General features: G+C 38.5%; 1 protein-coding gene across 1 annotated transcript in view; it reads left to right on the plus strand.

Moving 5' to 3' along the window:
• The window catches only part of LOC150101237 (serine/threonine-protein kinase PLK2-like), a 61,412-nt gene that overhangs the window by 24,383 nt on the left and 11,297 nt on the right, over nt 1-25,732 (plus strand). Inside the window, exons 3-4 of the mRNA XM_090402195.1 lie at nt 9,141-9,257; nt 18,923-19,143. Of these exons, the coding sequence (XP_090258321.1) occupies nt 9,141-9,257; nt 18,923-19,143 (338 nt within the window). The remainder of the gene's footprint in view (nt 1-9,140; nt 9,258-18,922; nt 19,144-25,732) is intronic.

The raw sequence follows: 25,732 nt of genomic DNA on the forward strand, positions 1-25,732 counted from the left end.
AGTCATATACTTTTATAGTTTTTTTTTTCCTGAAAACTTTAGTTTCCGAAAATCCCCACATATATCTCGCAGCACGATTTTTTAGCTTTAATTTTGGGAAAAAAGTGCGAGTCATATTCGAGTAAATAGTAAATAATTTTTTTAGCTTTCAAATTCTCAAGTATAGATCATTCGTTAATTACTGGATTCATAAAACGCACCAAAGAGAGCAAAATAGCAGATACAGAAATAAGCAATTTCACTCCTCTCATTGATGATAAATTATTTATATTAAGTAAAAATGATTAGTATCTTTATAAATTTCGTTCTATTAAAAATAAATCATATTTTTTTGTTTAAATGTACATCTAAATTCAAATAAAACAGGCATTTACAATGAAATATATTTTTATTTATTTATTATTATTATTTTGATAAGGGTATTTTGAAAGGTACTTGGTAATAATGAAAATTAAAGAAGGGTACACGGATATCTGAAGTTTCAGAAACACTATCCAAAAATATTTAGTCTGAAACATAGATGTACATTACGATGTTCGTTTTCTTAAATTCCGCTTCGAATTTGAATAGACGAAATAGCGTCTATCCAAACACGCACTTATTTTTTTCGGAGTCATTTCAATTTTGAATGGGAAACATATTGAGTGTATTGCGTATTCTGTGTTTAAGTGACTTTGGACAATTTGACTTTGAATTTAATTGTGTACTTAATTTTGGATTTTGGATAGACAAATAAAATTTTAAAGATAATAGTTTATAAATTATAAACGTATTAATCAGCTGAGGGACCTTAGCTAAAAATCCCGTATATATGCGGGATAGACTATCGGCCCATCAGGCTGACGCGGCTCGAATTAAATTAATAAACATAGATTATTTATGAGCTATAAAACCTTTAGATGAGCTTTGTTTACACATACTGCAATTTGCCCCTTTCTTGATAATATTTGGATCATTTCATTTTGTGCGTTACATTAACAGTGTTACTGTGCAGTTGCCTTTTGTTTTATAAAATATATTTATGGTTGTTTAGTAATTTTTTGTGAATTTGGATTATTATTGACGTAAAGCGAGTACCTCTATTATATTTTTTCTAAGTTTTTAAATCAGTTAAATTGTTTAATTTTAGTTAATTATCTTATTTTGAAAACAAAAGATTTTTGTTTTGTTCGGTAGACGTCTAGAAAATAATTTTCAATAAGAGATTTATTTATATATTTGTCATTGGGGTTGGGATCCTTTTACTAATTTCTTTAATAAATAATTTTAATATTCTAGAAATTTCTTAATTATTAAACAATTACCAGAATGTAAAATATATTAAATAAGTATCACTGAGAAATCAATCAGTGGCGAATATCTCTACATATTAATTTTCAAAAAATACCTAAAATGTAAGCATATTCATTATTGAAAACATCTGAAAAATCAAATTCTGTAATTAAAAAAATAGTCAGACTTGGGCCATGCACCATAAAAATAATAGTCGGTTAAGGGGTTAAAAAATAAGTTGAAGGGAAAATTTCAGAAATTATTATTTATTTTGGTGGACAACTTTTAACGCTCTTCTTATTTTAAACTCTAACCAAGATTGTTAACCCTTAGATGTCGGGAAAAAAACGCCAAGGAAGTTATCTGCTGCACAAAACAGGAAAAGACAATTGCAACGAGTACAACCGGGAAATAAATTGGCTGGATCGCTGAATAAATTTTTAACTTCAGGATCACAAAAAAAAAACGAAGAACAGAAAGTTCTGACGAAGCAAGTACTCCGTGTAGCTCTACTCCAGAAAAAGAGAGGACACCAGGTAACTATGAAGAAACAAATGTTACGATCGAAAATGAAACTGGACTGTCTACAGAAGTTGCAGCAGAAGAAATATTGGATTCCGATTCAGCGAAACACGAAACTTCAAATTTTAATGTTAATGATCCAGGTACTTGGCCGAATCATATAACTTCCAAAGTTAGTGATTGTTTAGTTGAGCATCGCCCGCGTCAAGTAGTTAATAATTTCCCAAATAGGAATCAGGCCGCAAGTTTTCCGATCCATACTATTTTCGAACTTTAGCAAATGGAGAAAAACTTTTACGAAGTTATTTAGAATCGCGAAATTCAGTTTTCTGTTATTATTGTAAAATATTTGGTGGTCAAAATTCCCAACTTACTAATGAATACGGTTGCAACGATTGACAACATTCGAGTCATAAGTTAAAAATACACGAGACAAGTTCCGCGCACATTACAAACTGTTCAAAATACAGAGAACTTAAAATGTCGTTGATTAAGAAATGCACTGTTGATTGCACACAACAAAGATTATAAGAAAAAATATTGGCAATCTGTTATAGAACGGTTAATCTACATATTATTCGATATGTATTATACAATATTTATCAAGGCAGTGTATAGCTTTTAGAGGTTCTTCACAAAAACTTTTTGAAAATGATAACGGCAATTTTTTAAAGTTAGTAGAAACTGTCGCTAAATTTGATTCGATAATGGAGAACACTTGCATCGCATCCAAACATCACTAAAAAGGACACTGCTCATTATTTAGGTGATGAAAGACGAAATGAAATCATCCGTATAATTTCTGAAGCTATAAAACAAAAAAATTTAGAAATGGTTAAAGAGGCGAAATATTATTCATTAATTCTTGACACTCCTCCGGATATAAGCCACACAGAACAATTCTCTATTGTTATTAGATTTGTTAATCAAAATAAAGATACAAATATAGCAGAAATTCATGAACATTTTTTGGGTTTTCAATCTGCAGAAGATAACACTGGGCAAGGACTATTTCAATTTATAAAAAATTATTTAAACTTATTGAATATTAACATTTCGGATTTACGCGGCCAAGCTTAACGGTTCAAATATGCGAGGCAAACATAATGGACTGCAGAAAAAAATCCTTGAAATAAATTCAATTGCTTTTTTTTATTCCGTGTGCTTCACATTCATCAAATTTGGTAGTTAATGATGCAGCTAAGATATCCTGTGAAACTGCAAGTTTTTTTGGGGGTAATACAGGAATTATATAATTATTTTTCAATATCTGTGAAGTTGGGCTATATTAAAAAACACATTCGTGTTTTAAATTTGAAGCCACTTTCTGCTACTAGGTGCGAAAGTAGAGTAGAAGCAATAAAGCCACTTAAAAATAATATCAAGGAAATTTACCAGGCTCTTTTTGATATTACGGAAGATGAAACTAAAGATCGATTCTAGAGTTCAGGCAGACAACTTAATTTCAAAGATTTATTCGTTTAAATTTATTTTCTCTGTTCATGTTTGGTACGAAATCTTAAGTCTCGTAAATGTTGCAAGCAAAATAATGCAGAGTCCGACATTTGATATAGGAAAAATTACAGAAAATCTTGATTTTGTTATACATGATTTTGTTGTAATATTATTAGAATTGCAAAAGAAGTAGCAAGCAATCTTAATATTGATCCTATTTTTCCAGACATTCGCAAAAGAACAAAAATGTTTGGTTACGAAGCATCAGATGAGACAACGCATGATCCTAAACAAATTTTAAAATAAATTTTTTGTTCGCGATTTTAGACACGACATTGGAAAGATTCATACTCTTAAAACAGCTAGGAATTTAAAGTTATAAGAGACATTAGCAAATTAAAAGATTGGAGCGATATTGATGGTATGACTTTATTTGAGGAATTAAAAACTTTGCAATGTTTTATTAAAAAAGAGTCGGCTCCTCAGGATGTATTAAATTATATATACGAAAATAAATTAACCGACACGTTTCCGAATACTGCGATTGTGTGCGTATTTATTTAACATTACCAATATCCGCAGCATCAGGGGAAAGAAGTTTTTCAAAACTGAAACTAATAAAAAATTATTTGCGGTCAGCAATGCCTGGAGAGCGTCTAAAGGATTTATCAATTATATCAATTGAAAATAATATTATGGACGCAATTAGACATTAAAGATATTATTAAAAATTTTGTTGCGGCTAAAGCAAGACGGATAAATATGTAAAAGAAATTTATATTTATACTAATTGTTATATGGTTAAAAGCATGAATCCAAATTATCTTTATGTAATATTTCTTTTTATATTAAAATAAATGTAATTTTTGTTTATATATATTCATATTCTGTTGTATTTATATATTAAGGAATGAAATGAAACTTTTTATTATTAAAAATTCCTTATTTATGAATTTCAGTGATTACAATGTTCTACTACTGTTAAATAAAATTTATTTTTATGTATGCGTATAAACTGTTTTTTACTTTTAAAAGTAAAATTTTTCGCAAAAATGTTTCATTGGGGCGCTGAAAAAAATTTTGCACAAGGGCGCCTCCTACCCACGGCGCGGCCCTGTCTGTGTATGGGCATAACATGCATAACCATTAGTTCTAAAGGTTTTTTTTTTTTTTTATTTGCCATTTCTTCCCATTTTTAACGTGGTCATGGCTTAAGAACGCATGTAAAGAGGTTTGTCTTATTGTATTAATTGGTTTAATATAAATATGGCGTCTGTTGTTGATCTGCTCTTCCCAAATCCTCGTTTCTTATCCCAATTCAACTTGTTTCATTTTTGGGAATAATAATTTTCCCGTAGATCAAATTTCTTCCTTTTTGTAGTTCTGTGGATTTTTCTCGCCTCCTTTCTTAGTCATTTGGTATTTCTTATTCTTTTAAACGCTGCATTTGGAATTATGTTTCAATTTGCCATTTAGTTCTTTAAGAGTTTGTTCGCTGTCTTTTTTTTTCTGTCATTTCAGTTACGCTATCCTCTTCTTAAACATCATTTTACACTTTGTTGATTATATTATCTTCGTTCTTTTCTGTGTACAGATTTCTATTTACTCAATCCAATATTTGTTACCTTCATGCTTTCACTCGGTGCTTCCTCTTGAGTTGTATTATTCGTCAGGTTCTTCCTTCTGTGCCAAAAAATGAGTTCAAATTCTTTGCCATAGTTTGTTTCTGTTTAATTTTCCTTATCTCACTATTTCCTTTCTTTCGTTTTCTTGTTCTGTTCATTTTATCGAAATCCGCTTCATTTCTTTCTTCGCTATGCTTTTCTCTTCTTTAAACAGTGGTGTACGTATTGGATTAGTTTTTGCTATCCCCCCACCCCGTTATTTTGCTGCTTCGTGTACAATGCCCTTAAAGGCTGTTCATTTTTCTTCTACTGTTTCTTTTATCTTAATGTTTCCAGTTTGTTTTTTCTGGTAAACGCATCGTATAATTTCATCCCGGAATAATTCCATCCTCTGTTTTTTTTCCTTTCATTATGAAAGAATGTATACTATTTATTAATTCTTCGAGGAGGCGGGTAGGGAATGGATCAGCTGAGCAATTTGTGTGCACCCACAGCCTTTTTCCGACGATTCCTGCCGCAACACTAGCATAGAAGTATTTCCTGTCTGTCTCTCAGTAGAACAACACTTATTGCAGCATTTATCTACGCCTACTGCAGATATTTCCGTGATGACGTTTATCTCGTTTTACCTTCAACAACATTCTTTATGGAAGATTTAAATGGCCACAACACATTGGGGTGGGAAACACCAACTTATAATACATATCCTTCCCTATTATCGATGGAGGGTTGCAAACGGTAGCTCACTAGGACCTCTTATGGCATCCAGAACGACCTTGTTGACTTCATCTTGCAGTTACCATTCGCTTTATGGCAGACGACGTAAATGGCCACAACCGTATTGGTGCAGGGTAGCACATATACCAACATCAAAGAAGGGCTGTGTAGCGCACGATCAAGCAAACAACCTCTCTATCTTAAACACACGAAGCAACATCTTCATTCACGTGGCCCACCTGAAGTTAAAGTGCGAAGCAGACGATAACACTTATGGGAGCGACAAATTTCCTGTGAGATCCACTCTTGCATGGGCAACTTGTATTTCATCACGAATATCACGATGGAAAATAGATCAAGCGACCCATCCTTAGCAGGATGCGATTCTTGATGGGGGAAAGGCCGAATATTACAGAAATTAAATTGCAGAGCTTATAATACAAGCTGACGAAACTGCAGCATCCAAAATATTTTGGTTTCCTCAAACCACGGCAGGGTGCAGAGCAAGTTCAATACAAAGCTTCAGACATCTTCTATAAACATCCTACCATAAGAAACTTGATCGCTTTCAAACGTACTCTTTTCACATCTTTATGAATCAAATCGTCGCCAAAGTGAAAAACGAATGTACCACCCGCTCATTCTGTTTTGGAATGTAAGTAAATTGAATTGCTTACCGAACGCACGTGCGGATACGCTTCGGAAGAGGTCAGAGCATCGGCAGCATTTTCTTACTTCTCGAATTCCTGGTCCTTTAACACTTTCATTGCCAAGCTGAAAATTGGAATTTCGTGTGGTGGCCAAATTTTTTTTATTTTTTTATTTAGTTAGCGACGTCCACGCGATAACGCATGATCGGCCGTTTGGTGATAACTCGTATCGCGTGATTGGCAATGAACGTGTTACAGTAACAATCGGAAAAATGTCGTTCAATTTTGCATCGGTGTGCAACAGGCCGTTCGAGAAAGAACTGCTTTATGGCCCACCATTAGGAAGTCGTCAAGCATCCGTCAACACCTCCCGCGGTTGCTCTTTCTCCAAAACGAATTTTTCTGTTGAAGATCAGTTTCCAAATCCTAAGCAGAATTCATCGATTATTGCCTTGACGAACCACCGAAGAAACTTTGTGCGACTTAGAATGGATGGCTCCATTTATGGTTTCTGGAACGCAACTTTTTTTAAGACGACTGCGAACCGTTTGATCTCCCAATTCTATAAACATTAACAACGAGCGCTTCGCTATCCGTTTTCTCTTTTTCTTCGTTATTTTGATTTAACAGCTAATCAGTGTTTGCTGTAATTGCCAAGTATTGCAGAACAACTCTTTCGAGCTTAAGCGATGCCCTCCGTGGATGGCTTTATTCGTTTCGTAATTCATTCACCCTGAAGGTAAGACACTTCCAGCAAGGCGACAATCTTTGTTTCGCCTGGCACTTGCAGATGCGTTTTCTTCCCTTCAGAAGCGTTAGTTGCGACCGAGGCAAAGTTTTTGCGACTCGTTTTCGATCAAGTTAGCATTCAATTAAAAAAGAAAAAAACGACCGAAAGCAAAATGGACTATTAGATCAACGCCTGTATATGACTATCTAACGTGATTAGCTAAAAAAAAACTACAAAGCATGAAATAAGAATAACTATTGAAATATTTTTGTTTTCTTTAATTATTTTCAAGATTTAGGAAAGCTACTTTCATGTAGTTCCATTTCCTCATAACCAGCTGAGTATTGTAATAGCCACAGCTGAGCGTGCGTTGCTGCCCCATTATAGTCGGTCCGTACGGCTAGAAATTTTTATTTACTGATTAAAATTTAATATTCAAATGACAAAACAACTGAAAATTCTTGAAGCAAACGCGACTGATAGTCATACTTGAAAAAATTTGGCATCAAGCAATACATCAAGATTTTTGTCTTATTTTGTTTTTAGCACTGAAGTATTAACATTGGGGCGGAAAAAGCGAGTCCAAAAATAATGCGGAAGGTAAAGAACCAACGGAGGTACATAAGAATGTAAAACAGCAGAAATGAAACAAACCAAAGAGTTTAATGGAATCTACGAATAAAAAATAACTACAACCTGAAAAATTCATGACAAACGTGCAGTATTAATGGCGATGCGTTGCCCGTTTCGATAAATAATTCCCTTTAATGTATGGGATGGCTGGGTTAGGTTAGGTTACGGTTATCGGAAAAAATAAACAGAATCCTACAACATTATAACCTCAATGCCACCTTTAAACCACCCACTAAACTTCAGCTCCTCTAAGGATCCTCTCCTCCCATTAGCACATCCTGGAGTCTATAGCATTCGCTGCACCTGCAACTTACCGTACATTGGTGAAACAGGATGGACAATCCCTATATGCAAGAAAGAACACATTAAATATAACCATTATGGTGAAGCAGGCCTCTCAGACCACGCACTCAACATCTTACACCAAATCAACTGGAAAAGCACCCTCTCTTTACACCATACAAAAACCTGGTACGAAAGGAAATTCAAGGAAGCTTGCGAAATCCTGATAAACCACCCAAATATCAACAACAAAGATGGCATGAAAATTCCATGGATTCTGGATGGCACACGTTCAGCCTACCTAATATGTAAGAGCCAGCATAAGTCAGGACTCTAGCCAATCCTTAGCTAATATTAGAAACCATTCCATACCAACTGGCTGGAATGTGTACATGATGTTTATATATGTATATAGATAGATACTTGTTGTTATGCCCAATGTATTTCTACAACCAACAGATAATAATAGGACTTTAGCGTTGATGTATAATCTTTTTTTCTCACCAGAGGTCAGGCCAACAATTGTTGTAGCGGTTGGTCAGTGTCTTTAACAAACCAGTTTGATTGTAGTGTAGCTTGTTTCCTGTGTATAGTTGTATGCTCCAGAAGATGACCTTGACATAAAGGTCGAAACGTCGAATGTACATTTTAGTTATATTAAACTAAAGTTTTTATTCAAACACGGTAGTTGTCTCCATAATTTTCAAAAATGCATTCGGATCACCGTGTAAACCTAAAAGAAAGGTCTCATACTGATTCTTAATCAATCGCATGAGATCATAAAACAATCTTCTCCCAATGGAAAAAGCGAGATTAATAAATAATCCCACCGGAAAAATCACCGGTCAAGCTGTGCTCGTCAAATCGAATCAACGACAGTAGAAAGTCGTAATGCATGTGATCTCTTTTGCTACTACCCTCGCTTCTTTGACGAGAGCTTGATCGCCTTTACGTAGGCCTCACGTGGACACGTTTTAGCTTAATAAATTTATCCCGTTTCTAAAGTTTGACAAAACGTCCGCTTAGAAATGCTTGTTTTTGTATATAAGAACATCCACGCACTTCTTCTTTATAAGGCCTTCTTATGTAATATTGGGCTACCTTATTAACATAGGGCTAGAAGCAGTCAGAGCTGTTAATGCTCCAATAAAACTAACCATGAGGATAGCACTACCTCATGGATTGCTATTTCCGTTACCTCCCTCCCCAGAATGTCCATAGCATGCGTGATTATTATAGCTTTTCCCGTTTCAGATTCTCCTGGAGATTGATCTTCACCGCCTTCTTCAGCACAAACACGTCGTTAGATTTTGCCATTTCTTCGAGAAAGAAGACGACGTATACATCGTACTCGAGTACTGTGCCAGAAAGGTAAAGCGCTTTCTTTAATTGGATTCCTTGAAAAACTTAATTATTAAAATAATTCAAAGGAGCTAAACTGTAAGAAGGCCGCCGTGCAAGAGAGTATGTTGCAATCTAAAAACTGCTGTACCGTCCATTTGACAATCTCGCAGATAACACTTATCGTTCTTATCTGTGAGCAGGGACATAAGAACTCCTCTGTAGTCGTGTATGTCAATGTCTGCAGTCAAAGAGCGCTGCCGTACTGTGAGAAGTAAAACTCTACCGTCGTAGAGACAATTTGGCATTTTTTACCAAACTGCTTCTAGCAAAAATGATCAAACCACACGTAAAGCAAATATTCTCAGGAACTCGTTGAATCGTTGCCTTCGGCAGATTGTCTTTCCTTTTTTTCCTTCTGAATAGCACCCACGAAAGGCTTTTAGCCTACAGCACATAGCCTAGATGGTAGACGTCTTTAATCGCCCTTTGAAATACCACCAACAGTCTCGCTGTTCTGTTCTTTCCCACCATCCGATTACTGCTTCAGTTCTTTTGGTCCAAACACCTGCTCAGACCGAATAACAGAAATCATCCTCACAGGAAAGGAGGCCATTACAACTATTGCGAGCTGCAGAGTGAGCAGCTGGAGTTTTGGTCTTGACCCACTCGTTCGTGGTATGCAGAGTTTTTCTCTTTTACTGCGTTGGCACACTCTTTTTGGGAATCAAGACGTATCCTTTATTCTAGCCCAAATCCTCTGCCACCATCCAAGTCTTCGTTCCCAATAAAGTGTGCCCACGCAGTAATAGAGAAAAACCTCTGCATACCACGAATAGCTCCAAGCCAAAACTCCAGCTACTCACTCTGCCTATACTGCAGCTCACAACAGTTGTAAAAGAATCGAGTCGAAATCAGACTTTGAAAGAGCCAAATGCTGCACACTTGCCTCCTGCCCAAATAGCTGTTGTTCCTTCTGGTCCCTTGCGAAAGTCATTAGGTGTAACTTCTGTCCACCCAGGTTTCCACCACTGTCATATCCGGAGAGTGGTCGAAACCTGTTACCTCACACTTCCTTCCACACTCTGCAACTGGATCGCTAACTTTCTCACTGGACACTCTTCGTGTCATGTGGACGGTGTACTCTTCTCAGACTTCCCATACGAATACAGGAGTACTCGTAAGGGTTCTGTTCTTTCACCCACTCTTCCTCTTGTATATAAATGATCTACTCTCAGACTTCCAATCCTATCCATAGCTTTGCCGATCACAGTACACTCGATTGCTCCTTTTCATTTGACAACCTTTGTAGTTCTCAAGTGTCAGAATCCGCAAGATATACCACGACCATCTGTATATCCTAATCGGGCAAGGACAACCTTGTATACTTCAATGCCACCAAAACTCAGTCTTGTCTGATCTCTAGTAAAAAAAAAAAGAAAAAAAAAAGCTCGTTCGCATCCCTCTCCCCTTAACTTCAGTAATGCTGAGATATCAAAACACGATCAGATTTGTTTTCTTGGACTGATTTGCACCTCCGATCTCTGCTGCCACAATCCCTTTTAACTATAGGTTCTGCAGCCGCCCAAGACTTCTTTACTTTTTCGCACAAGACGCTGCTTCACAGCTGATGACCCAAAACAAATCCCCTAACTATGGCATATTGCTCCCATATTTAGGATAGTGCACCAAAATCCTCTCTAAGATTGCTCGATTCTATCCGGAAGAGAGCAATCCAGCTAATTAATGATCCCTTCCTCAAACCCACTTCAATTCCTCTCTCACAGATGTTCAGTTTCTACAGGTACTTTCATGGACAGCTGAAGTAGCCACCATTATTCTCCTCCAAAATCATTAAAACAAGAGCCACTGCTAACCAACACCCTTATACAGTCCATCTTAGAATCACCGAACCAACTTCACTTTCTCCTCTTTCGTTCCATCTACTTCTCCTTTGGAACAGCCTCCCCCACTCTGCCTTCTCCAAAGATTACGCCCCTCAGCTGTTCAAGCAAAATGTGAACAGACTCCTCCTCCTATTCCTGTTGCCCAGACACGGCACTAGCGCTTGGAGATCTTGTAGCCTTTTGTGTGTAAATGAGATTAAAAAAAAATAGATCATCGGTATTAGTACTGTGGGCAGGATAAAGGTTAAATAAACCGAAGTCCTGCGAAAGAGACAGAAAGAGATCAAATGCGTTATACCTTTGCTTACGGTGGAATTCGAAACCACCTAAAGGTTGAAGAGCGCATGCGCTAAAATCCCCGCTGCTATTCTATTCAGATATTCTAGCAGTAATTAAACAGACTGAAGGCACAACTACAAACGCTTGGCTTATTCCGGAATAAAGACAAAGTGCGATAAGAACTGATTTTAATAAATTCTGGGTATTTCGCGCACAAGAGACAAATGAGCCAAAAGACCTAAATTTTGGTCATGTGTCATGCGACTTCGGGAAATGAACCAGGAGAATAAGTACGATAAACTTCAAACGGATGAGCGTAATTTTGAAAAAAAAAAGTACCTTTCAAAATGATCCTCAATCATTGCAACAAATAGAGAAACGTGCGAACAGTAAGAGTTGCAGATGAAGTACAGCAAAGGATTAAATAATTTTTTATTGTTCAGTAAATAAAAGAACTGACAAAAAGATAACGCACGAGAGGGGCGATCACTTCAAGTGTGAGAAAGAAATACTGAGGGAACATACGTGGAAGTGGGAATACGACAAAATCTGACGTTAACACCTGGACTATCAATCCTCTACGTTGGTGGCGAAATCAGGAGGATGATTCCATTTTTTGCAGAAGAAGAAGAAAAATAAAGATCAGCAGTACAAGAAAAGTTCTCAACGAATCTCTAGAATGATAAACGAGAAGGAAACCACTGAAGAAATCTTTGAAAGAAGATTCAAGACAAGAATTGTGGGCGCTTAAAGAAAAGCAACAGAAAGAAAGACCCATTTTGAAGCAGAACGAGGGTTTTCCAAGAACCTACGAAGAAGTTCGGTAGTTTCACATTTTTACCAATAGCAGTTCGACTTTAACTCGAAAAACCCACAGCGCTGCTCCGCTCGAAGAAAGACAAATTCAATTCTATTCGCCGATTGAAGGAACTTTTTCTAAGCCTTTCTTAGATCGGTTCTTGGATTAGTCGATCTCTGGCGCTAGCAAGCGTGTTTTTCGTCCCGTAAACTCAAGAAAATCGACCGTAGAACCTAATCTATTTCCGAGTAAAAATATTGTGTGAGGATTAGGGACCAGGAGTTGGCGGCACTTGTCCGCCGTCTCTTCGTCGGATGCCGTTTATAATTAGTCGGCCAGCTATCCCTGATTGGCTGCCGATGGAGATTGAACTGATTCATCAGTCTCCAAAAGGTGTGGCTAAACCAACCTCGCCCACTTCCTATACAGAAAGAAAACTGCGTTAGAGGATTTTCCGCCCTTGGCGACTACGAAAGAAGTCGAATTCCCGCATGCTCGTGTTGATGGTTCTCGGAGCTTTGCTTAGATTATTTCAACCTACAAACGCATCATGATTCTGAGGATAGCGTCTTCAAATAGGATTATAACTGCATCCGATTTTTTCTACAGGTGGGTTTATTTTTTTCTATCAATTTGCATGACCACTTATGGAGCTCTTCTCTCTTTCGCAAACTGCGCTGCCACTTGGATCACTTCTGCCAAATTAGCAATCGCGCTGGATCGACTTTCTTTTTTTTTTTTTTCCCTGCTCTTTGCGTTCGTCCTTACCGGCCTACGGATTCAGATGAGCATCGTTGTAAATGGCGGATCATTCCGAGAGGCTCGAACAAGGTTAAAAATCAATGCGATTGCCCAAGCATAAGCACAAAGAACTATCATTTCAGTTTTTGTTAAGTATGTTCACATTTTGGATGGTCGAAGAGGGTGACCACAAAAGCTGTATGGAATGGGCAAAATTCTAACTTCTATATTTGGATATTTTCAACGAAAAGCGGAAGCAAATCTCATAAAGAGTTGAAATTGTATTTCAAAATCTGACGAGAAGTTTCACTTCAACAAAAGTTTGTTGCAAGAGTTCGTCGACTTTCTAAATTATTACGGTTGCTTACGAATTATTCACCTGCATGAGCTACACGACGAGCATCATGTTGAACATATCCGCCATCGAAGTGCAGATCAATTCCTCTTTTGTTGATGCTTTGCCACAGTTTTTGTACGAGGATCAAAAAATCCTGTATTTTCGTCGCTCACTGTCTCGTTCATTACTGCTGCTCCTCACCTAGAATTTAATTTTCCGAAGAGGGAAGGGGCATATACGCGGAAGTTCACACGAGACGGTACAACTCCTGAACTTCGCCTTAAATTTCTTCTCTTCCGAGAGTAGTCCTTATCCTGGTAAGAGAATGAGATTTCATACTTGAAATGGTCGATCACGATTCACAGTGGCTTTAAGTTCGTTTCTTAACTCAAAATTGCGAAATAATCATTTTTCCCCCCTCTGCCAACATCGGATTTATGGAAAGCCATTGATTTTAATATAATTTCAATCATCAAGAATAGAAAATTAACTCCTCATTGGAAATTATTAACCAAGAAACTGCTAAAGCGACACCTGCACACCCACAGGATTTTTTCATTCATTTTGCACACAAAAAATGGATTTTAAGTTCATACAATCTGCGAGTGAAATATGATGATAAGCCATGGCTTAGTGACACAATATTAGGTTACAGGCAAATTCATCGAAAAACACTTAATCGAAAAAGCAATTCGCCGAATAAACAATTCGCCGAACGACAATTTAACGAATGGCAATTCGTCGAAAAGACAATTCATCGAACGACAATTCGTCGAAAATGCAATTTCATAGAAAAAACAATTCATCGAAAATTTTTCGATGAATTCTTTCATAATTCATCGAAAAGTCATTTTTCTTGCAAAGTATTGTTTTAAAAATCTTCAGTAACAATGCGGAACGTTACTCATATTAAAGACAACATACGGAAGGGATCATTGATACGTAATAATTATTTTCTTGCATTTTAGAGCATTTAATGTAAGTGTACATCCTGCTTCATTGTACAGTTAGCGATTTATCTGTAGAGAAGACAGGAGTACCACTTGCACTTATCTCCCGAATAACCAAAACATGTAATTGCAGTTAATAAGGGGAGGAATAGGCTAAGAAATTCATTCTACCAAATTTTGTCACAATAAGTCTAGTCGATTGAAATTAAAAATTTCATTAATTTCACTCAGCCAGAGCGAAATTGCTAATATCATTTAGGAATTTCTTTACGGAAATATCATGATACAAGTGATCCATTACGAACTAACACTGAACCGTGCATTCAGCTTCTTGTAATGAAAACTACTGCGAATTCTGCTAAGTCTGCGAGTTATTGTAATACATAATTTCGACACTTTTCTTTGTCGCCCCAAATATAGCTGAACTGAAAACTAGAAGGGTTCGAGGTTTTTTTTGTAAAAGTTTCAAATACGGAATCCAAATAAAATTTTTTCATGAATAAATGTAATAAATAAATAAATTTACTGAACGTAAGTTAGTAGGCCTAATACTGAGATGACTAGGCTTTTCCTCCTGGAAATAGGCAAATCGGACAAGAAAAACAATAAGAATCCATATTGTTCTGTAATTATTCCTTAGTAAAGCAGCATTGCTCTACCAACAATCATTATATTGAGGAGGATGAGGGAAAATAGTATTAATCATTAATACTACTACTACTAATAATAAATTGATTCTTTGATGTAAATATTTTTCACAATAAAATAATAAAATATACAGGAATTCAGAGTAAAAATATTGGAAAACTTGAAAAAATTCATTCCTGAAGATTTTTCAATCACGTTTCACTTATTTACTCCTGTTTCTGTTATTCCTCAACGACAGGAGTGCCACATGCACTTATCTCCCGAATAACCTCGAAGGCAAGTAATTGCAGTTAATAAGGGAAGGAATAGGCTAAGAATACTGAAGAGTATAGGTGTGGGTATATTTCTGGGTTTTGAGGAGGTGCAGTTTGTTAAAAAAAATAAAATAAAAAGGTAAAATATTCTCTAGGAAAGGAAAATAATAAAATAGGAATGATGAATCAAGAGTCTTAAAAAAACAAACCTGTAAACCTTTTAGAAGCATACTCATCTGGTGTTATATTTAGATGAGCAGCGGTTGGAAGTCTTATTCGACTTCTGAAGGATTCCAGTGGTCGGCAGATCACAGAAAACACAGTGCTAAAGGAAATTGGAATTGGGTTGAGTTGTTTTGAAATCCCTGCGTGTTTTTCCAATTCGGTTCGCTTGTTTTTCGGCAAGGAAAAAATCAAGTTTCAGAGAGGAAAAACCTTTCATCCTCGTATGAGACAGGCTAACTCACCTTCAGGTTAAACGCCCTGATAAAGGCGCTTGACATCCTTCATAAACGTAGGATGCTGAAGTGCTTTTCAGCAGTTTCATTAAAGGAGCTGGAGAATTTTACTCTTCTCGGTTTCTGCAGTTTTGTAGAAAATAAGTTTAGAATGGAGGACTTTTTTTTATACATTCACGCCAAGTTTTTTTGTAGTCTTCCATTTTCCAGAGATGAGATGTTTCTTAAAGTTGATTTTTCTGATTTGGAATTTTCGAGTTGGTTCGAAAATATGGCTCAACAATGCGATCGTGCAGGATCGCATTGTTGAGCCATTTTTTCCACGAGGAGACGATTACGAGAGTGGCATACCTAAATATGCTAGAGAAATTTGTGTATCCCCAGAATGTGTACGGCCTCATTTTCCAACATGATGGAGCAACTCCACACTATGGCGACTGCACGTATCCTACTGCTTGTCATCACCCCGCAGTCCCGATTTGATTTCGATGGATTTCTTCTTTTGCGTATATTTATATTTGTGTATAAATAATTAAGTAAAAGAGTTTTTTTTTTAATTGGAAAGGGCGGAAAAATATGCTACTGCACGTGGCGACAAAATTTCTAGGGTCGGCCCTGGGGCCAGTCCTGGTGAATATGGTGTTTGAGGTAGATATTGAAATCCCAAGTCGTATATTGTCTGTTGGATTTCATAAGCCGGTGCATTGTCCTGCAAAAGCAACACGCCTCTGCTTAGTTTCTCGAACCGATTTTCCTTCAGTACCTCCTTCAATGCCTTCAGAGCTGCTGTGACAGTTTCACCTTTGTTGAGGTAAGATAAGATTACACCATCCATATCCTAAAAGACAATGGGAAGAACTTTCCCTGCTGACTGTTTGGTTCGAAACTTCTTTGGCCATGGAGAACCTTTGTGTCTCCACTCCATTGACTGTTGTTTGTTCTCTGGGTCATAGTGACGAAGCCATGTTTCATCAACGGTTAGAATATGCTAAAAAATTTCACGGGGATGAAATCCCTTTATGAAATGTTCTTTTAACATCTCAACTATACCCGCCTCAGTGGATATCATTCACTGCAACCAGTGTGCCCCGCCAAAAAATCGCTTTCCGAACGAAGTAGGATAATAAAAAGATATATACCTCTCAAAATAATCCAAAACAAACCAAAAAAAAAATTGCACACACATCTCCGCCTCCACACGACTTATAATTCATTTTTCGGTGAACTGTATTTTCGATGAATTGTTTTTCGATCAATTGCGTTTCGATGAATTGTCTTTTCGATTAACTGCTCATCGGTAAATTGCTTTTTCGGGGAATTGTCTTTCAATGAATTGCTTTTTCGATTAATTGTTGTTCGATGAATTGTCTTTCGGTAAACTGTTTTTCGATGAACTCTCCGGATACCCAATATTATGCTTTTAATAATTGCAAAAAAAAAAAAAAAAACGAGATCTTCCTGCAATGCGTTCATTGCAGGAAGATCTCAGAATTTAAATGATCGTCCAAATTTGTGGATAACCGAAAGATGTCTCCAGCCAAAGGATTCTGTCGTTTATGTTGCGCGAGACGTGGCTTAGGATTTCTTGCAAATGTAAAAATGGCACCGCGGATCTTCTCAAAGAAACGCCCGATTTGTCTAAACCACGCGACTGCATTCACGTGGTACGTTTGGTGATTACTCCGAGAGAGAGAGGTGGCGGTGAAAAAGCACCTTGCGGAATGGTTGAGGTGGACAGTTTAACGGGAAAGATGGTAGGTACGAAATGTTTTTACGGAATTCTTGGTTGGCGTCAAGATTCCGGTAATGCAAGGAATTGGAACCCTGCGTTCAATGTTACGGGAACAATTGCAATTGTGAGTGTTGGAACCCTCACGGGATTAAAACCATTCAGTTGCGTGATATTTTTTATGGTGTCCTCTGTATGTGGGTCATAAAGGTTGGAACAGACGAAGTGCTCCCTAATTAGTTTGAACCTCAGTTTACGATATTTTCCATCGTGAATTTAATGCAGATGGATGCAGTATTTTCATACGAGGGATTACGTTTAATCCTGAGGAGGAGAGATGAGGAGTACTTCTAGGAAATCGTCTTTCAGAGAGAAGAATCGTCTGAGTGGGAAGAAGAGAACTTTCGAATGGATTACTTTCGATTAATAATTTATTATCCGTTTGTTAGTTTTCATCGAGAAGAGATTTGAATCGGATTCTGTGCATCATTCATTTTCAAAAACTTGGCGTTGACAAAAATACTACACAGAACGCGCCTCACATTTTCCAATTTAATGGTGTTAATTCCCGAAAGATGTGACCCGTCGACACTTACGATCGGAGTACTCGTGGTTAACACTGAATAGGTTCCGGTCGCCTGCAATTCTCAAATCAAGCCGGTTAGAAGAATACGAGCAGTTTGCAAACAAAATCGTCCTCATTGCCTTAACATCTGCAGCAGCCTTATCTTCAGCGAGCCAACCAACCGCCTAGCATTTCAAACAGTCTTAAGGATCCTAAGAAAATGCACCTTCTTCCTTTTTTGTCAACAACCGTAAACCGTCTCTCCCGATAGTTTATCGAGGGTGGGTTGTGAATGCTGCCTTCCATGTTTTTGGATAAACTTTCAGGACGGACTTCTGCTACAGACAAGCCGTAAGTCAGTTGTCGCTCAATATGCAGTCGACATATTCCTTTGTTCAAAGACGCGGTTTATCCTTGGGTGCAGTTTTAATGATAAGAGTAGAGGTCCTAACTGCATCGCCCAAATCAAAATTGGAACATTTCTTTTCGGAAAGTTTGGGAAAAGAAATTCATGTCGTTGACTTAAGTGGGCATTTTTAGTTCTGTGCCATGAATTTGGATTCCTTTTGTTTATCCTCACTAGGAAACACTGACGAAGTGGGAAAGTCGGAACTAAAAATAACTTGATGCACCTCTTTTCTCCCACTTCACCGCTGTCCTCTACTGTTATCCTTCCTTCCATTGTCTTCCTAGCCAAAACAACCCCTTTATTAAGACAAATGACAACATTTTTAATCGGAAACTACAAGATAAGCTGTTCGTTAGCCGAGAGGGGATTACACTTTCGTAAGCATTACTGCGGTCATCAATGCTTTTCGTCGCAATGTTAGCACGAGTATTGCTTTAGAATTTCATCCTTACAGAAAGTTAAATCTTCGTATAACGATACGAAGTGTGGCTAGTTTGTGTTTTTAAAATTTCCGTCGTGAGCGGATGGCTTATTGTAAATCATTTGGCATTCAGAAAAGTATACCGTATGAAACTGCTGAATACAAATAATGATTTTTTTCTTTTTTTCTGTTCTGCAGTCACTCGTCCAAGTCCTTACTCGCAGAAAGGTTTTAACAGAACCGGAAGTTCGGTATTTTATGCTTCAGCTATCAGAAGGCGTCGGGTACATTCACGGTCAAGGAGTGGTCCACAGGGATCTGAAACTCGGAAATATGTTGTTGTCAGATGACATGGAGGTCAAGATCGGCGACTTTGGTCTGGCAACGCACATCGAGAAGGCTGATTCTGCAGGAAAACTGTAAGTGAAACAAACTTTGATACCCCCTCCCCTTAATAGTGCAGGTTTTCAACTGGACTAATAGATAGAATTTTAGCCTAATTGCCTTGAAACGTCATCTACAAAAATTGAGTTTATTCGCGCTTAAATAAGACGAGGCCATGAACTTAATTTTTAAATCCATTTCATCGGATGTGTTCTTCGACCGCAACAAACATCGAGTTGTAAGTGGAGTCATAAAATCAGAACCAATTTTTGCGGACGGCACTCAGTCGAGAGTGAGCTTTTAGCCATCCAATAATTATTGCAGAAGCCGAAAAGCTATCCTGAAGGTTGGATAAACCTGGAAATACAATTATAGGATTATTCTTACCACAGAATATTTAAAAATGACGAATTTATTCTTATCCATATCACATAAAACGTGTTACCATAACATCTTATAAAAGGATCAATTTTTTTTTGTTTATTGGATAATAAAAACAAATTGATTAAAGTTCTCTCTCTCACTGCAGCCAATCTTCCAACTCGTAGTGTCTCCTGACCTTTTTTATTATGCCTTTATTATTGCTGCACTGCTTGGCGTGTGGTTTTGCAGGCCCTTCCTCTGGGTCTCAAAGTAAATTCTTATTGCTCAGTTAAATGGGAAAGGATGCTTTAAGACCGTCGAGCAAAACATGGATCCCCCCCCCCCCCCACACACACACTTACTATCTACGTCAGAGGAACCATTACCCTTCATTTAAAGCCTGGCATGAGTGACATTTTTCTGCCCCTACGTTTCTTTGGGTCATAATTTCCTTTGAGTCATCGTAAACGAAGATTTCTACTTTGCCAGGTGGTGGAGTGTCGATTGAGTTCTCACGATTCCTTTTTATAAAGAATGAGGACCTCACGCGGGATAGGTTGGAGAAGAAAGTGCTCTGCACCCTCTGGTTTAAAGAGAGCGAACACACAACTGCATTTCCCCCCGGAACGCAGTGAAAGCTCGTTGCGTTCTGGAAAGCGATATTCGTAACCCTTCTCTCGCACTTCTCTTTGGAAGCAAATGACTTTGTTTTAACGAAAGATGCACGAAATCGCTTATTTAAAATTACTTTCCGCTGTCAACATCTCCACTAATCAAAGTATTGTTGGTAATTTTATTCTTAATATTTTCAACTTGGTGGTCGGCAACCTTTTTAATATGAGGGAGCCGTGATGCTCGCGGACGCTGCGTCGCCGACTCCTGATTTAAATAATTAAACTTAAAATTACAATTGGCACGAATGGTTTCGAAATGTCTTTCTATATTTTACTTTTTTTAGAAATAGCCACACTATTATTGCATGATAAACAAATACATTTGCCATTATGATCGATAAAGCAAGGCGCTGGCATCTGATCTGACAGACACGTGCTAATTGTTAACACGAACATTCTTCTTGTTTTTATTTTTTATGGTATCTTATATTCATTCATATGCGAAAAAAATATGTTGTAAAAGCGAGGTAAATAAAACGTTAAAATTTGAAATCTCGTTTTTCTTAAAAACAACGAATCATAGAATTTCTAAGCCTGAAATGAGAGAAAAAATGCCCGTGTCATCAGCCCTCCGTAATTTTCGAATTTTATATTACGCACTTCATGTTGAAAAGGTTGCTGACCTCTGCAAGATGTGCTTTACATTTTTGGAAAATACTAAGGAAAAAGAGGTCTGGAGCTTGCTCCACCTTTACTGTGAGGTGCCTATAAGGCACTACTTATGCTTGCATCCGCCGAAACTTTTAGTTTCTATATTCGGCTATGAAATAATGTTGGAGTCAGTATTCACTTAATTTGTACCATCGCGTGTTATATTTGCAGTGTTTTTTCTTTGTTTTCTTACATTTTTAGCGGATACTAGTAATGAATGTATCTCTGCGATCTACGCTGCGAAATCCAAAGCAGTTTACAATAATTTCTCTGAGGGTGCACTAAAAATTCACTGCGAGCGCCATGCCGCCCGCGGGCACTGCGTTGTCGACCTCTGACTTACACCATTTCTTTAAGCTGTTTGAGGGTCGCGCCTCGTAAGGTTTTACATCGAACGAAGATCTTTTCTAAAAGGCTGCAACGCGTTTAATATTGCCGTTCAGAAAAGATCTTCCCGTCAGGTCATCTATTTTGCAGATGACCTGACGGGAAGCCACCAGGCAATGGAAAATCATACACTAGCCTCAGACGTATTTTGTCGGTTACGGCCTTCTATCCTGGCCCCACATACTCGCGTGGGTCCATTCCATGCCGCGTTCTTCCCAGATACTGAAGTCTGTGCTGTGTTTAGAATTTGTTGGGATCGAGGATTTCCTCTCGAATCGTACGAAGATTCGGGGAATAATTTGAGCCTCTTCTATCGAAAGAAATGAATTCGCCAAACTTATTAGAAGTTTGTTGCAGAAAAGCACTCGAGCATAAAAACTGGGCTCTCTTCGTATACGAGAAGCCACCACGTGGTCAGTTTGAAATCGCATTTCTGCAGCAGCAGTGCAGTGCGCAACTGATTAACTTCCGCACCGTACAACTGAGAGGACACGCGCGCGTCGGTGTGACGAGGAATCAGTGGAAACATTGGAGTTCGTGTCCTGCTTGGACAGTCGCTGCGATACGTGAAAAAGTACTTCGTATAAGTCATCCTGCGACGCGTTCTTTCGCGTGTTTATAACTAGACCGACACGCAATCACGGAGATGCGGCTGCGTTGTCATGTACGACTTATCCTTGTATGCACGTTCGCAGCGACTTCTTTTTGACATTTCGTCTGTGAAGGAACCATCGGTTTGCTCTCTGTTTCCGTTCTCCGGTAAGCAGGATAGCGACGTCGTAACCGTTATAAATCATCGACCGTTCGCTCACTTTTTAGCATCGAATTTGAAGTGCGTTTGGAGGAGAAACGTGGCGCTTTTACGAAACTTGGTAAGGTAAAGATGAGTACGGAAGTGATCGGAAAAGGTCATTCTTAATGACGCTTGCACGTTAAGCAACCTCTGCACTGTAGACCGAGTTCGCTCAAACTCAAGTGCTCGCAGAAGGGCGAGATCTCTCGCCTTTTCTCCTTGGGCGCTCCTCTGTTCACACAAAATCGAAAATTGTTTGGCAGCCGTTGTGACTGGCAACGAGAGAAATTAAACTGCTTGTGACATTCCGTAGCTGCGTTAAATATCTCGACTGATTTTATTATAAAGAATTTCGAGGCGCTGCAAAATTTGCTGCTGAATATTTTTCTCTGCATAAAGGGACATTAAAGCAAAGGTTGAGAAAGTATGGAAATTCTCTCTCTCACACAGAGAGAGAGAGAGAGAGCGAATTTGCTGGTCACGTGTTTCTGACACTTCAGCAAAAAGGCGACTACGCAACTTCCAAAATGTTTTTGGTTTCGGCATCGCATTCCGCACAATCGTCGTCATCAAGGAAGACAAAAACAGTTACTTATCGAGAACCGGAGTGGTGACAATCTTGATTTGGCGGAGGAGGGTTTCCTCGTCTTCACTAAGAAGTTTTGGCATTCACAAATGCCAAAACATTTCACTGAAAACTGCAAGACTTTGGGTCCGCCGTATCGACAGGGTAGTTCTCGAACCAGAGATGCAATGTGTGCAATCTACATTTCCATTAACCCTCTAAAAACTTCTCATCTCCTCGTATTATTCCATAACCCCCCCCCCAACGTTTTAAATGCAGATTCCACTAATATCGATTTTCTACGAGTAAATGCGATTTGTGAGAAATCTCTTATACTTTGGAGGGGGGGGGTACGTTTGGATTTGTGGCCAAAGCAAGTGAGGCTTACGAGGTCACCGATCATCTATTACGCATTTTCTTGTGGCTCTTGCTTTGAACTTCCTGGAGTGTATTTGGGGATCATCGTTCCACTTGATTTCTAGGCGATGCCAAAGGAGAAGAAACGAAACAAGATCCTGACCCCCCCCCCCTTTAAATCGGTGTAAGCTGAATTATGGAGGTTTGTTTCTGAGCCCGTCATTTTGTTCGAGTTAAAATTCCGAGGTCGTAAGGTGTAGGCTAGAAGAGGGTCGTCATTCCTCAAAGAAGGAAGCGAATGCCTTTTGCGTTCATTTCTCGATCAGACGAAGGAAGGAAAATTCCGTCGAAGTAATTCGAGTGGCGAACGTGCGTCGTGAAGATCACTATCAGATTTTTCGAATGAAATTCCGGAATGACTCGGCGAGGAGTGCTTCAGATCGTCACTTCCGTCTCTTCTAAGATTGTCGCAGCCTTTTCCTGATCCTTCTCACTCGAACGCTTAACAGGATCGGTTCGGCACCGAAGACTTCCTGTATGAAAGGGCGCTTCGATTCGATCTCCACTTTCTTTTCCGTGTCCGTTTTGAACTTCGCCAAATAACCATCCGTCGCCTTCTAAAGATGCAGTTTTCTTGTTAAAAATTGCAGAGGAAGAAGAATTGTCGGCCTTTTTGAGATCATTCGTTAAGTTCGGCTTATACTAATCCTAAAATTCATATCACTAAAGATAATTATTTAGAATAATTAGACTAAAATAGTAAACTTTCGAACCATTCTTAATTAAGTAGGCTTTCCGCTAAGATACGACTTCAGTTAATGTTTGCATTGGGAGAGCGAGTAACCTTTTCAACCAGCGGGAAATTAGACTAATTCTCTTCGTAATAGAACATTCCCCGACCCACTGTTATTGCAGTTATTCCATTTGTATAAATTATTTTGGTCCTAAAATCAAACGCATTTGAAAATATTTTCCCACGGGAATTGTCCAAATGCACACAAGCTTTGTTATTGTTACTATTATTTACCATCTCCCTTTCAATTAGCACACCAGCTTTGTTGGGTTATAAAAGTGCCGCGCAGGAAACGATGCGCTTAAATAAAACCCAAAAGTGAAACCAGCTGATCGAACCAACTCCATACCTGAACGCGGTGCAAAAATGATTTTTCGCATTAGAATTACGTGAAGATGTCATTGAATTCAAAGCAGTCCTCGATATGATGAAACGATTGCCTACTGATGGTTGTGCGCGTGGGCTTTTAAACCTCCTTTTGCTCGACCGTTAAAAGCCGCAGTCTTCCTGCACTGCAGTGAGTGGATTGCAAAATGTGGTGATGGCACGTGGAAATGGTGCGCACTTTTCTTATGAAAGGCGAGACGTGCATGGCATTCCTGAACGGAACTAACGAAAGGGAAAATCAACCAGGACGTCGGGGGTTGTCTTCAGTGCTATTCTACGTTACTGCTCATCCCGACAGTCGTCAGCGTCCGTGAGTTAAATTGGCTTCATTTAATGCCGCTACGTGACATTTAAGCCAAACACGGTTGGCGTGTTGCACTTCTCACAATTTCAAGAAGGGACGAGATTCGGCTGTGCTTCTAATTTGCATATCGCCGCTTTTATTCGCCACGCATCCTTCAAAGTGCTAACTCTGATTGTTCAAAGAAACACCTTTTTGAACTCTAAGAGCATCGTTTTCCTCCTTCGCCCACCTCACGTGTATACAAACGGGGTACAGTTCACAACAGGCTGCGATGCCACCGAGTTCACTATTAAAAAAAAAAAAAAAAAATCCCGGAGGGGGGGGGGGTTCACTCTAGAATGTAATTTTCTTTTTAAACGCGTGTCATCCAATTGTTATTCATGTTTGACGGGTTTCATTCGATGCGGATGTGATATCGCAGCAAATACTACTTCTGATCAGTCGGAAGGGATTTAATTGACCTGGCACTTGACCGGTTGTGCCGATGCGGTGTACGTGTGCATCATGCTGGGCATTTTGGAGAGCTGCGTGAGACAGCGGAGGCATTGATTAGCGCAATTTCTCTCGCCAGTCGGACCGTTCAACTGCCTCGGCTGAGGTACCATCCGGTGGTTCGACTGCTTATGAGGAATTGTTAAACAGGAACCGGCGACAACACTGGAACCATTTTTATTTGCAATTAATACGATCAGTATGCGAAATATTACCTTTCATATCCCTCCCAGTTAGAATTATAACCATTCTTACGACACTGCTTTCGTAAACAAGTCAAGATTTCGCGTTTCTTTTCTTCTTGGCGACCACTCTTTTCTAACCTCTTCAGTTAAAAACGATCTCAAACCTCCTCATCCTGGCGGAGTTTTTGAACCGGAAGCTCGTGGCTTAAAGAGCAAACAAGCTATCCACCGGCGTAACAAAGTTCTCCGGAAAACTATTTACAACCAAGAACGTTTTATTTCAAATTTTGATTTATTTTCAGACACATTTTTGAAAAGTTCTTTGCATGACCCTTCTTTGCCGCAAAGACTTCTCCCATTTTTGTGAGCTGCTACAATTTTCCGCGGTCCCTTACAGTAAGCGTTCGTTTCTGAATTAAATCGAGTTTCTGTAAAGCCAGCGTCATTCTCAATACTGAAGTCAACCGTTTAATTTTTTTTAAACGGAGGGGGGGGGGTGATTTTGTTGTGCTTTTTTGTTTGAAAAAAAAGCCCATCAAACTTCCCCAATAAAAACCCATTTCACGATGCCTCAAAGTTCCAAATTTGTGTTTAAAGCTGGGGTGACCATTTCTCATCCGCGCAAATCTGGAACAAAAATTTTCTGACAACAGAAAAGTCGACGCCATTCAAC

The sequence above is a fragment of the Typopeltis vanoorti genome, chromosome 12 (assembly GCF_054136105.1).
Source record: "Typopeltis vanoorti isolate ZY-2024b chromosome 12, IOZ_Tvanoo_1.0, whole genome shotgun sequence".
Lineage (NCBI taxonomy): Eukaryota > Metazoa > Arthropoda > Arachnida > Uropygi > Thelyphonidae > Typopeltis > Typopeltis vanoorti.